The sequence below is a fragment of the Varanus komodoensis genome, unplaced genomic scaffold (genome assembly GCF_004798865.1).
Source record: "Varanus komodoensis strain SLA01 unplaced genomic scaffold, ASM479886v1 scaffold19, whole genome shotgun sequence".
NCBI lineage: Eukaryota > Metazoa > Chordata > Lepidosauria > Squamata > Varanidae > Varanus > Varanus komodoensis.
In genome coordinates, this window is record NW_025335550.1 from 9,180,812 (window position 1) to 9,194,623 (window position 13,812).

At 44.0% G+C, this 13,812-nt stretch overlaps 1 protein-coding gene across 3 annotated transcripts; it reads right to left on the bottom strand.

The window, feature by feature from the left end:
- Positions 1-2,395: 2,395 nt before the first annotated feature.
- On the bottom strand, positions 2,396-10,373 carry MLYCD (malonyl-CoA decarboxylase). 3 transcript variants are annotated; one of them, XM_044427999.1, is made up of 4 exons: positions 9,973-10,373; positions 9,614-9,770; positions 8,732-8,881; positions 2,396-4,163 (listed from the first exon to the last, which is right to left on the bottom strand). In XM_044427999.1, exons 1-4 carry the CDS (start codon positions 10,080-10,082, stop codon positions 3,630-3,632), a joined length of 951 nt encoding a protein of 316 aa, XP_044283934.1. In that variant the 5' UTR covers positions 10,083-10,373; the 3' UTR covers positions 2,396-3,629. The 3 variants fall into 3 exon arrangements, with proteins under 3 accessions (XP_044283934.1, XP_044283935.1, XP_044283936.1); XM_044428000.1 differs by having other exon boundaries at positions 9,977-10,041; XM_044428001.1 differs by having other exon boundaries at positions 9,614-9,767; positions 9,977-9,997.
- Positions 10,374-13,812: the final 3,439 nt, after the last annotated feature.

Here is a 13,812-nt window from a genome sequence, read left to right on the forward strand (position 1 = left end):
TTTACTGGTGGCCTGGTATGGAACAAGCTTCCCACTAAGGCCCACCTGGAACCAAATTTACTGTCTGTCTAGCACCAGGGAATGAATTGTACTGCAGGGCATTTCATTAGTTACTGGGTCCCGCTGGTTGTTAGACTGGATTTAATAAGGTCTTCTCAACTTGTAATTTTTTGTTGCTTCAAATTTGGTTTTAAAAGTTGCACTGTTGACTTTTACAATGTTTTAATTGCACATTATATACCTCTGTGAACTGCCCAGAAAGCTTTGACTGCTGGGCAGTATAGAAAATAAGCAAACAAACATTCAGCTGGTTTTAAGGGACGAAGGATCAGCAAGGTCTTCCTTTACTACCACCAAATATATAGTAATTTCTATTTTTCTTGAGCTATTCTGCTATTGTAGGCAGGCTCATATTGATCTTCTGTGTGACATTCATATTCTTTGACTTGAATAACCTGTGGGTGAGCAAAATGTAGCCTATTCTGCCAGAGAAGTAGCCAAATGACTCCTCAGCCACACCTGCTAACAAAAGGACATCTCTGTTCCATCTGGGTTGCCAAACAGATCTAAGGGGTAGGCTAACTCTTTCACTTTCCAGATTTAATTTTTTTCGAGCTAGCATATTAGAAGAATTCTGCCCATGACTTGCAGCAGTAAAGTGCTTTGTTGCACAGGTTCCAGCTTTAAGGTGAACAATTGGCTCAGTTCTGTGTTTTACCTTTCCAGAGTGGTTTCGTCCTTTCTCAACTCTGTGTTACTCCCCTTAGAAACTTGGCTATGCGACAACTCCAAAATATCGCAAATACAGCTCCTCTTTAGAAAATGATCTCAGGGTGCAGGGCTGGGAAAGGCCTCTGTCCTTCCTGTCTAAAGAGAAGATGAATAAACAGCTCCATACATTTAGCAAATGCTATAAATAATTCCTAAATATATAAAGAGATTAATTTGATAGAAGATTCCATCTGTTTTCAGTGTGCTAGAATATCAATGTCAGCTAGATAGAGATCGCAGTTTAATAATGCATCAGTTCAGAGAATGGTTTACGGACTGCTTTCTGGTGCAGTATTATTAGAATATTAGTTTGATCAGGCTCTCGGTGGAAGAAATAAATTTTATTTGTATTCATTCTGTAAGGTGGAAGGGTGTTCAGGATTCCAGGTTTTCAGGTCTTAAAAAGCTAGTAATACATTTTTAAAGCCTTTCCAAATAAAAGTATTGATTTTTAGAAATCAATCTATTTGCTGGGTAACTACGCTGTAGCAGATCAGAAAGTTGTAATCTTGCTGTTAAGCTAAGCTGGAAGACAAGGTGCTCACCACTGACCCTCTGCTATGGCAACAAAAGGTCACACTTAACACGCGAGAGAATAGATGAAGTCATATACTTACAGAACTGCAAAATGAGAGTACTTACAGCAAGCTCTCTAATTCATTCCACCAGATACTCGGTCCATTTAGCCAACCCGGCAGGAACGAAGCAGCTCACATTTCATGAAGTCTGCAAGGGATCTCCTTCAACGGCCATCATATTGCAAAGACATATTTAATAGGGCCCAAAGGGAGTATGCCGATTTTGTCAAGCGAGTATCCCGCAACAGCGAGGTGCAATGAAGGAACACCGCTGGTGAATACAAGCCGAGTGCGAGGGAAGAGCAAAAGGGCCAGGGGGGCCACTAAGAGTCGTTGTTACCCACTGCAATTATGTAGAGGGCAGGTATTTTTAACCTAAAGCTTTGCAAGTTTCTCAAAGTGTCCAAATGGATATACAGATTAGTTCAGGTACCTCTTATTTCTCCTTCCACTTTCTATACATGAGGGAAAGGCTATCCACCCTCAGCCCAACTGAGCTGGTGGGTCTGTTGCCACCAAGGAGGCAGAGACCACCGTGAACCCCTTCTCCCCACTCCCTAACCCTAAATACGCACCTAGACTTTTTCTCCGTGCAGAGGGGGGCAAGGAGTGCTATGCACAGCAAAATGAACCCTGCTGGGGCCCGCAGGTGCCCATCCCCGCATGCCCTGGCTGACTTCGGGGGCCTCTCCCTTCCTTTTCCTTCAGGTGGCTTAATTTATCGGGGTACAAATGGAACAGAGAGAGACTCTGCCAGGACTTCCAAATGTGCACTGTGGAGTGGAACGTCCTTTCTAACTCTGATCTCTTACAGAAGATTCTCCTTTATGCTACTTCTTTATGCTATTTGCCATTGGATGGAAGGTGCTAAATCCTTTAACCAGTATGTAACCAAGTTCATGAGTTTTTATTTGTTGATAAATGATGGAGACATGACACTTATGCTGCATAACTCTGTGTGTGTGTGTGTGTGTGAGTGTGTGTGTGAGAGAGAGAGAGAGAGAGAGGGAGAGGGAGAGGGAGAGGGAGAGGGAGAGGGAGGGAGAGGGAGAGGGAGAGGGAGAGGGAGAGAGATGCAATCACAAAATGGTGGCAAAGGTACCTGATCCTTCCAGGCAAACTGCTTGGTAAAAAATGACTTTGTAACATGGGCCACGTACAGTGAATACAAAGTTTTTGAATCATTCTATTGCGGTGCATACTGTAAGCTCTGAAACAGAATTTTTTTCTTTTCAACCTGAGTAGACAACTGAGTCATAAGCCTATGTACTAACAGCAAACTCAATAATGCTCCTGTAGTCACAGGGAGTGAAGGTAAGTGGGAACAGAGGAACCCTGGAAGCACAAAAAGAATCCTCCAACAGGTAAGCCACACTATACGCAGGAGAGAAGGCTGTTTATATGGCAAAGCATACTTTTTAATGTAGTGCATTTCAGGCTTCTCCGCCTTTTTAAATTTTAAAATATCATCAGGTAAGTTTAAAAGCAACCCTGCAAACATGGTAAAACCCTTTCTAACAAAGCATTTTCTTCAATTGTTTAAGGGTTGATTTCACTTGTGAAACTGTAAGCCAAAGCTGTTGAAAAGATGTAGACACTTCACTCCCCCCAACTGTGGTCTGGAGAGCACTCAAGATGGAGCCAAAACACACCAACACGCACAAGGTGCTTCAAGGGCTCCACTGGAGAAAAGCAACTGCTCCGTGGCCGCATTTTGTGCTGTGCTGAAGTGGGCAGCCTGATCAAAGAATTAAGCAAGGGACAGCAAGGAAGGGTATGTGAAGCAAACATCCTATTGGAGAAGCATTCGCCGATGCACTCTTGTCTGCGCATTTGGACAGGAAGTCTGTCCTTACTTGCTTCTCTTATCTCTTAACCCTGGTATCGATCTACCTCTCCCTTTAACGTGCCACAGTGCTCAGGTGTTCAAGACTCTTTTGAAGTTGTGGATTAAACAAGGCTATTGATTTGGTGAGCAAAGGTAGGGACAACACGGTTCTTAAGAGTCACTACAGAGGTGCCACCCCACTAAGGAGTTTGCCTAACCTGTTCTGTTCACTGGAAGGACCCTCAACATGAGACAGCACTTCTTCTGCTCTGAAAAAGTGCACCAAGGCACCAAGCAGCACCTGACAGTTCGGTGCTGGAACTGTCCCTTCTCAGATCAGGGACAAGGTGTCCTGATGTGCCAGCAGTATTTCCTCTTTTTTAAAACACAAGCACCCCAAAATTCCCATTCAGGTGAAACAGGTATTTACTCCTGGATGCTGCCCTGTTTATTTACAGTTTGCTATTCTGCTGAAACTGAGTCACCCAGGAGAGGACCTGCTCTGAGGCTTTGATCTGCTTCATTCCGAGATACGTGGCACTATTGCTCGCGGTGTCTTCCAAGAAATAACGGTAGTTGACCATCATGCCGCAAGATGCGGCGATGCCACGGGGGCTCACGTCCGCCATCCAGTTCAATCGCCAAAGCACTGCGCCGTTTTGCAGGTGGAAGTTGGCCACCGGATTGAGGGCGTAGCCACGGTGCTTCTCTCCATACAGGTACCACGCACACAGCCTCATGAGCGGCTGCTCTAGCACTTGGACTAGTCTTTCGGACCTCACCCACTCACTGTTCGTGAAGAGGCGCTTTAGAATTTCGAGAGCAGGTTCGCCCGCAATCTCGGAAATTTCTTGGTATTCAGGGTCTGTGAAGAGATTGCTTCTCCCTTTTTCTTTGGACTGTGCGGAGAGGAGCCCGACAAGCCATTTGGTGAACCCCGGAATGGGAGAAAGCGTAGAGAAGACTTTGATCTGGGGATATTCCATCTGCAGCGTTTTTTTTAAATATCGAAAGACATAAAAAGGCAAAACATTTAGCAATGAATGATGAATACATGAAGCACCACCGGTCTACCTGGTCAAACAGTCGGCCATTATCTACTGCCTGTGTGAAACCCAAGTGAAACAGTGGCCTCTCACTCACGTTCCCCAGAAACTGGCATACGCAGGAATGCTCTTTTCCACTGGAGACTGTGTACAGCCAATGGGACAGACCTCGTCTCCCTAAATGAATCATACCCATGTTTAAGCCATCTAAGTTGGTGGCCAAGTACATCTTAGGGTAGGAGTTCCGAGGTGTAGCGATACCCCGCAGGCATAAGGCTTTTGTCTGTTCTCAGTCTCCCACCTCTAGCATCATGGAATGACCCCGGGTACTACGATTTTGAGTACCGTGATACTTTGCAGAATTGTATATGCTTCTAGCACGCCTACCCTTGTCTGGGTTCAGCTGGAAAAGTACTTCAGTCACAAAAAACAGATGCTAAGTTGTCCCAGAAATTGGTCAGGACTTTTAAATCAGCAAAGGGCAAATTAGCTTGAAACCAATTAACTTCATTAGTGAGCTGGACGGCACCTTAAGTCAAGAACATGCTGTTTTATGAGTTTTATATCCCTTCCATAACTTCATTCCCCGATATATTTGAAAAACATGCCTACCCAGGTAGAAAAACATTTAAGCTTAGAATCCCTGGTTTCCCATTTCTGCCTAATGAAATAAATATCCACTGCCCAACATATCAAGCTCTCAAGATTCAGAGATCGAGGCAGTAAATTAAAGTCCCGGCAGGGTACTTTTCCATACCGTGAAGCCTTGATCAGCCATTCTCTCACAGATATTAGATGCAACACCAAGGATTTGGGGAATTTTGTCAGGCCCTTGAAAATCTGAGGTAATTGATATAAATTTGTTCGGTGAATATCTCCCTGCCAGCTCAGGTTTGGCAACTGAGCAACAAGACAGCTGCACCGTTCAGACTCAGAAATCAAGGCGTGCGAGCCTTCCCAGAGCAAAATCTCTCTCCATTTCTCCTTTGTTGCAAATTTACGTAAAATAAATTTTTCACGGGCACTTTGCAGAATATCATTCGTACAGCAAACACTATTTTAAGCCTGAGGAAAGCAGGGGCAACTTCTCCACAGGAGGGTTGTTGGTTCAGCCAGACAAGCACTTATCGTGCACCAAATGTTGGGTGACTGCACATACAAGTTAAACTTGGAACTGCTCGAGGCACTAAAACATTGCAGTCCTAAGGAGAATTCCTATTTTGAAGATAACAAAGTCTGTGGCTGAAGAATACAAGCATTCCTAGACTAGAGCCCCTAACCTGAACAGAATAGCTCTTCAAATGCCACCATCTTCATGGGTGCAGTAGGCAGGCCCCGTTCTGACCTGGTCTTCTCCCACTTATGAGCATGGCTTAGTAACGGCATCACAACAGCTGGCAGGACTTTGCTAGCTAGTCCCACTTACCTACTAAAGCTTTAAAGAAATGGTGGCAGAACCTAAAGTGCTTTGTTCAGAAGATGCCTATGTCCAAATAATTTGCAACTATTCTCTTAGAAAAGGGTCTCTGATTAGATTAGTTACTTTCATACGAACCCAGAATTCAGGGCTGCACATCTCATCAGTTAATTTTTTAGAGCACAAGTTCACTGTTTAACCTAAAGCATAAAGAGAACAAAGTGAACCGGGATGGAGAGGGATCCACTGCAAGCTGAATAGCAGAACCAGTGAGAAGAAAGGCAGAACAGGACCACTGCCAAAGCAAAAGCTACATTTGACCAAAAACGAAATGGCAAAGGAAAAGTCAAGGTTCCCATTCTTTCTTAATGTGCAGGAAGGTAGGAGGCTGTCTGACACTGAGCAAGACCTCTGGCCCACCCAGACCAGGGTTGCTGACAGTGACTGCCACTACTCTTCAAGATTTTCCCCACTCCTGCCTGCATCAGCATGGAAAGCAGGTGATCCATCACCGAGCTACAATCCCATCCGCAAAGCAAGGAGGGCAGCCACGTGCCTTCTGCCACCATGCACCAGACATCAGGGGGCACCCCCATCATGCCCAGCCTCAGCTAGAAAAGCAGGAAGTTCACAGTTTGGGCTGCACACCACTGCTGCTCCATTTTGGGGTGAATTTGTTCCTCCAGGAGTTTGGGCCAAAACGCGACAGACTTGCAGGATCTAATGTGTCTTTTAATAGTGTTTCATTTGTTTACCAAACAAATGTAAACCTTAGTATAATTTATTAAGACAGAGTCTATTTGGGGTCTGTAGAAGAGATGGGGGACAGAATATAAAAGCAATCGTGTGCTTTTTATTTTAAGAAATGACAAGACAAATTGGCAAAATGACCCAGTTTTTGTAGCATCTCATATCTGATGAATGGCTGAATTTAGAAGCTTATCTTATGTGGCCAGTTCCTGAAGAAAATAATAAATAGATGCAGTAAAGCATGGCCATTTATGCTGCTGCTAAATTGATGTGCTACTTTCCAGGGTTGCTGGTAGAGCTCGGTTAATGTTTATTTCCTTGTCAGAAACCCACACACCATTAAGAAGCAGATGCTGGGTTTATTTTGTTGTTGCTTCTGCAAAAGGTTGCAGATTCCTTTTTATTATCAGTGACTCATCTAAAACAGCAGCGCATTCTATTAGCCAAGCCAAGGGGGGGGGGAGCAATGTCCTATTTTTCACCCACAAAAACAAAGCCTATACTGGGAAGCTATCTTGAGTAGTATCGATTAAGGCACCCACAGCCTCACCAGAAAAGAATACTCCTCTTTAATCCGGAACGTTTCCTATTGACCATGCTTGTATGTGTCATGGTGACTACTGTGGGCCAATTCTGTACACTCTCCTTCAAGCCATCTCCGGCAGTAATGGGAAAGGAGGAGCTTTAAAAGGGAAAAAGTGCAGAGCCCACTGTGAAAGTATTCTGAAAAGGTAAAATGTTGGGCTTCCAAGTTACATTATTGATTATCTGCTGCCTTACAGGGTTTGATAGGAGTATCTGAGTTTGACTCCAGGTACGCAACCACCAAAAAGCTGATCAAATGTAGGAAGGAGTGCCTAGAGAAGCAAGGGGAACTGAAATAGGTGAGCAGTCCCCCTCCTTGGCAAGGCAGTTGTTCTTAGCTCTTATTGAGCTGTTCTAATTTTCTGGGAGGCTATTTGGCAGTGCAGAAGTCTATATAGTGGACTGTTCCAGAGCAGCAGTTATAAACGGGGTGATGGCAGAAGAGCATTTTTTGTCTTTTTTTTGTCTGAGAGAGAAAATCCTCCAATAAGGTTGGCCAAGACGTTCTGTTTGGAGCTATCCTTTATTAAAAACATGACCATCAGCTACTTCCAGAGACAGACTAACAGTATGGATGTTCAGTTATGATGATGCTAACAGAGGTCTTTGACGCCTACAACCCCTTGAAAGGAATCCCACCCAAACACGCATCGGATTTAGAAGAGAAAGGGTTACCTTGCTGCAGTTTGCTTCATTCAACACAATTCTGCCACCCCTCCTTGTGACCCAGTGCAACTCTATTTTCCCTTCTTATACGGACCAAAAGCAGGCATTAGCAGGCATCTTAAGTACTCAAATGGTTAACATTCGCGCGGCTACAGCTCAAACCCTGCCTCTTCACTTTCCAAAATATCCATGACAGCAACAATTTAACATGTTCTTTTTCTTGGGAAATTAAAAGTTACAGAAGCTTGAAATTAAGTGATTTGGAATTAATCAAATAGATGAGAGAAAACAAAGCAAATAGTGATATATCTTATTTTTCCCACATTGTCTACTCCCCAAAGGATGCTTTGGATCCAGCCATGAGAAATGTACTACAACACATTAATATCTATGGGAATGAACCCCGGCAAATGAAGCAGTACCAAGTAATTTAGTTTGGTATTTAAATGAGCAGGCTGTACTTTTAGTAAGACAAATTCCTAAGTGTTTTCCTTAAACAGAAGTTTAAGGAGACGCAATTCTCCTTGGACCTGCATTAAGAGGCTCTCCCACAAACAGTTCAGGCACCACCCGAGAAACTCCAGCAGGGATCACGCAACGGGCTATGAGGGCCCAGGCACCGCCAGTGGGCTGCATGTTGTCACCCCTGCTGAGTACAACAGTGAGACAGACAGATCGATATCCTGACTCTGGAGGGATCAAACACCCACCAGGGCACTTATTTCAGCCAGAGTGGAATTAAGCATAACCACTCCGCCATTTTGCACCACCACGTTGCGTCTTGCAAAGCCAGCTGGGGTGCATAGTGCGAGGGTTAAAGAAGCCTTGCATAAACCAGGGCTTGTTTTAACCCTCACATTACCCATCTCCACTGGGTTCAAACGATATAGCAAGCTTTCCACCTGGCATGGGCCACAACCCACCATCGCTTTAAAGAGCCATGGTGGGCCACGGTGATCATGGGCTTTGTTATTACTATTATTGGATAAAATGGCTTCTTCTGTTCCTTCAAGTACTAACATGCTACAAGAAATGAAAATACAAGTTAGCTTTCTAATACGCTTTTGCGATTGAAATTTTCTCCACATACCTGCAGTTCCTTAACAACTCGCTTGATGAGGTACGTTCCCAGCTCCACACCCTGCAGGCCCTGTTGAGTCAAACTGATTGAATAGAAAATTGCTGTGGTAATTTTGTTCAAATTCTCCACTTCTTGAGAAGGAGCCTCTTTCACGATGGCCTAGAGAAAGATGAACAAGAAGAGTAACGGGGATCGTCCCCAGAATTCAAACAGCTCTACACTCCACAACCCAATTAATCCAACATAGGTCACAATCGCATGAACTGAAAAAAGACGACTCTCTATATGCAGCCAGACACCTGACTCCTTTTTAGTTAAGCAGTTGCTCTCTCCAACTCTTTTGAAACATTTTGGAATTACAGAAGCAGCGTACGAGAAACAACTAGATAGGGACACATGAGGATTTCATTCAAATCTAAAGAATATATCCAACTTGCAAGCCCAACTGCAAATACAGTTTTCAGAAAACTCACACACATTATCAAGTCTGTGATTGTGTTTTCAAAATGTCTTTTCCCAGTTGAAAGATGTTCAATTTTCCTTCTGAACAGCTAGGAGGTACTATTAAGATAAGCTAGTAAGTAACAACTTGCTAAGTCACCCACGGTGAGCAAAAACTGCCCCCAGGTGAGCAAGCTTTATTTCCTTTAAGCCAGGTATGAGCAACCGAGGTGCATTTAGGCAAATGGAACTACCAGATCTTTTACTGGAAGTACCTTTGGTGGAGTTACTTGAAGGACTGCATTAAGGCATTAGCTGCAATGAACTTCTCGGGGGGGGGGGGGAGGCTTTATTTTCTTGGCTCCTGCTCAAGCCCTGATGTATGATTGACTTGCAACCAACATTTGAGAAATAATACTCTCAGAAACAAGCTAAGTCAGCCAACTGTACCTGGATATTGCTGGATATCTCATCTGTAAGTGCAACATGCAAAACTATCAACGGTTCTCCGGGTATTGCACAGTGGGCAAAATAATAGCACCTTCTATAAGACCCAACTCGGCGCTTCATGTCTACCCAGTTTCTAACGGGATGCACGGCTTCACTGCTAAAAAAGATTTTAAAAACAGTAACAATTAGATCTTAATACAGAGGGCAGAGATTCACAACATTCCTATGGCTCTTCCACATTTGAATTCTGCCCTCTTCAAATGTTATCAAAATATAGTACCACTTGGATGGTGCAGGAGAACTGAACTTTAAAAAAAAAAATAACATCCATGCAAAGCTGCCGCATCTGTGGCACTTACTCACTAATCTTTTGGAGAATCTCACAAGGCGACTGCCATGTAACTCGCTCCAGGGTTAGGAATGCTGTGGAAAACCATTCTGACAACATGTTCTTCAGCACCCCGTTCATTTCCTGGATATAAAAAGAGAGAGATCCAGAAACAAAGAGTCTATCAGTTCTGCAGCAGGAGCAGTGGAAATGCTTTCACAAGCACAGAAGGCCCCCACTTCCCCATCCCAGTGAGAGTTCCTCTCAGGTAAGTGTGCAAAGGATTGCAGCTGTAGCCTCTTATTACGCTCTTCTGTCTCTTCCCAATGAATGTGAAGCATTCGTATACCATTCTTTAAACAGCTCTAAGAATTCACAGGAAGAATCGCAAACTAAAAACAATGGAAAAAATCCAACAATTGCTGACAGAGGACAAGGACCAACGTTCAATGCTTAAAAGCTACAACAACGGGGAGAATAAGCAGGCCTTCACCTGACACCAAAAAGGTAGTAGGGTGAGAAGAGACTCTTTGGGGAGTCCATGAATGGAGTGCCATCAAACAAGCCCTCTTTGTGGTCATTCACTGCGTTTCTATACCAACCAACACCAAAAGCTCTCTGAGTGGCTTCCAAAGATTAAAAGTGCAACACTGTATGTAACATACATGAAAAAAACACTACATATAGGCATATGTCAACACACACACACACACACACCCCACCTCATTTCCAATGGCAGGCACATTACTGCCACGTTTTGCTAATCAACTGAATTAAATTGCATATTCACATGTTGTGCACATACGCTTCCCTGGCAAGACGACGACCCTTTAAAAAATGGGGCAGAGAACGATTCCACTCCTGCACTAGTACTTCTCAACTGTGGCTAGAAGAGCTTCCTAAGCCAGCCAAGATAAGCAGGATCAATCATGAATGGATGGGTGGATGGACAGAAGGACGGATGGAAGACAGACAGACCCCGTACACTTCCTACCACAGCATGTTTCTGGAAAACAGAGGGTGGCAGGGAGGTGGTGAAGAAGCCTACATTTGCGGCCCTGTTCACATGGACGAAACTGTGCCATACAATGAGCAATTTCTGCAGATACTTCTGCAAGTGACTCTAGCACATCAAGATGGGTTGTTTCCCTGCTGCTGTGCACAGTACGTAAACGGAATTTTAAGGAGCCTAGCCTCTCCCAAAGTGCTGGTTATGGAAATAAAGACCCTCATCCCAGTACACTGCAGCAAGTGACAGCTGCTGCCAAGCTCTCATTTCTCCCAAAGTCAGCTAGAGAACCATTGCTCTGCAGGGACATTAGCAGCTGAGGGTTTAGCATCAACACCGTTCAACCTCTTGGGAAGCGCTATTAAAAAAGAAAGCAAGAAAGCAGCTCTCCTGCCTTGTCTTGGTGCTTGAATTTGCTGCAATTTATGGACAGACTGACCGACCTTGGGAACCATTTCCACTGCAGTCAGTTACCTGCTTCTCAAAGAATCCCCGAGAGTTTCATTCCCCGACACTGCACTGCCTTTATGTAGTAAGTGCTTAAAACAAACTGAATGAAAAGGGAGGGAGGGCTATTTTCTACAACAAAATGCAAAACACTGGAAGTACCAATTACTAGAAGCCAGCGATATAAAGCCAGGAGTTAACAGGCCTTCCCGTTAGATTTAACAACAAGTCAGTCTGCCTGCCTGCCTGTCTGTCTTTCTCTCCTTCTTTCCTGCTAAGTTTCATCCAGATTGAATTTCTAACATTCTCCGAAATAATGCATAAGAAGATTGGCTAACTGTTTGCACATTGATTAGGAAAGGTATCAAGTGAACCTCTTTCTCGATCTCAGTTTGGGAATGGAAATATAGTTTTCTTATAAAAAGTCAGAACACATTTGGCTGATGGGCATTCTGTTGAGGTAAACTAACACAGAACTTCCTCACTCACTTGCGGATTTATTGGAAAAGGAACAGCATATTAACATTTTCATGAACTGTGATCTCAGAACAATCTCACCAAAGCATAAAAGTCTGCCATAATGCTCTTACAAGAATGAAAATTGAAGTACTTAAAGGCATACATCAGAGAAGGAGAGAGAGAGTTCTCTTGGCCAAGGTAATTACCTCAAAAAATCCACAATGAAAGCTCTTATATAATAAAACAACGCTTTATCCTTTAATACACTATGCTACTGGATTAGTACACTGGCTGCAAGCAACGCACTCCAAAGACATGTTTCATTCTGCAGTAATCCATGCTTGGCATTAATTAAATTATCTCTCCCCCATTCTCCACAAATAACTCCAGAGCTAGTGGTTATATCCCACCTCCAACACAGGGGCAGAGAACTGTATTCAGTCCTGGGGCAGATCTCTCCTTTTAATCTTCTTCAAAAGACTTCCCCCCACCCTCACCTCAACTTCAGAGCCACTGAAGCTTGAAAACTTAAGTTAGGTGCTTTTCTTTCTGTGTAAAAAGAATGATCTGAACTGGTAGCTCCACGCAAATGTAATTCAATAGAACTGTTACTTGGTTTCTTTTCCTTGCAATGGAAAAAAAACCACCCGCCCAACACCAACGCTTTTAACAAAAAATGGCGCTTTGGCAGTAGCCCCACTGAAGACAAGGCAGACTAACGAGGGACAAGCAGCACCAGTGGTTTTACTTTTTTCCTTCCTGCCTCCCTCCCGATCTCAATTCCTTTTGTGCCATGTCTTTCAGACTGGAAACCTGAAGGGATGGTCTGCCCTATTAATCCGTTTAAGGCACTCTGACAGCCTATGCTCGCTGGATGGGGAGGGGGAGAAACATGTAACTGCACAGTCTTAAATCTACCAGCTGCAAGGTCTGCAAAAACCTTCGAAACGTTACGCCTGCAGGATTAGCATTCTTGGCAATGGGGGAACCCAGCACTGGGGGCTGATCCTTGCACCTCCCAAGAGCATCGCTCTTGCGAAAGGTACCTGAGTGAGGTAGCAAGTTTGCATTAGCGTGTTTCCATATCATTTTTCCTTCCCCACCCACATTTCATATCTTCTGGAATCCCCTAAGCTAAGCCCACACAGGCAATCCTTGAATGACAACATATATATACACTTCTGTTCTGTGGCCTGCGGTTAGAACCAACAAGCACACGATCAGATCAGAACCTCTCTAGCCATCCACTACAACCAAGACCAGTGGAACTTCCCAGAACAAAAGAACTATTCTTCCCAGCTGAAGTTGGGGGTGGTGGGGTCTGGGAAAGCAGTCACCTCCACACAAATTTTGCCCCCCCCCCTTCATCTATATGATCCTATAATGGAAATAAAGAAATGGAAATACAGCACAGGTTGTCTTCTTGATGTATGTAAAGCAAAATGAGTTAACAGAGTAAGAAAGTCAAGTTTAACTTTCAGGTTGCTCTCCCCCTCAGGATATGTTTTAACAAAAAAAAAAAAAACCCTCCTCTCCTGCTTGTTTTATTTAAATCATACTATACTGCATCTTCCCCCAGCTTCCTTCTTCTCATAAAGAACCCAAGGCAGGTTGTAAAGTTCTCCTCCTCTCCTTTTTATCCTCACTACAACGGCCCTGTGAAGTATGTGAGGCTGAGCATCAGTGCCTAGCCTAAAGTCACCAGCTGAGCTCTATGGATCGGCAGGAAGCAGAACCCGGATCCCCAAAGTCCGATTCTAGCGCTCTTAGCACTGCACCACACAATGCCCAGAATACCTGCTTAATGTGTAAAAACCTGGCGGCTCACTCGGAGAGGGTTTAAGCACAGTATTCTTGTGTGGTCCACTTGGTCTATTATTGCTTCGGCTACCGAGATGCTTCAAGCTTTACAGCCCAAAAGACTGAAAAAGGAGCTCTGGAAAGGGAAGCAAAATC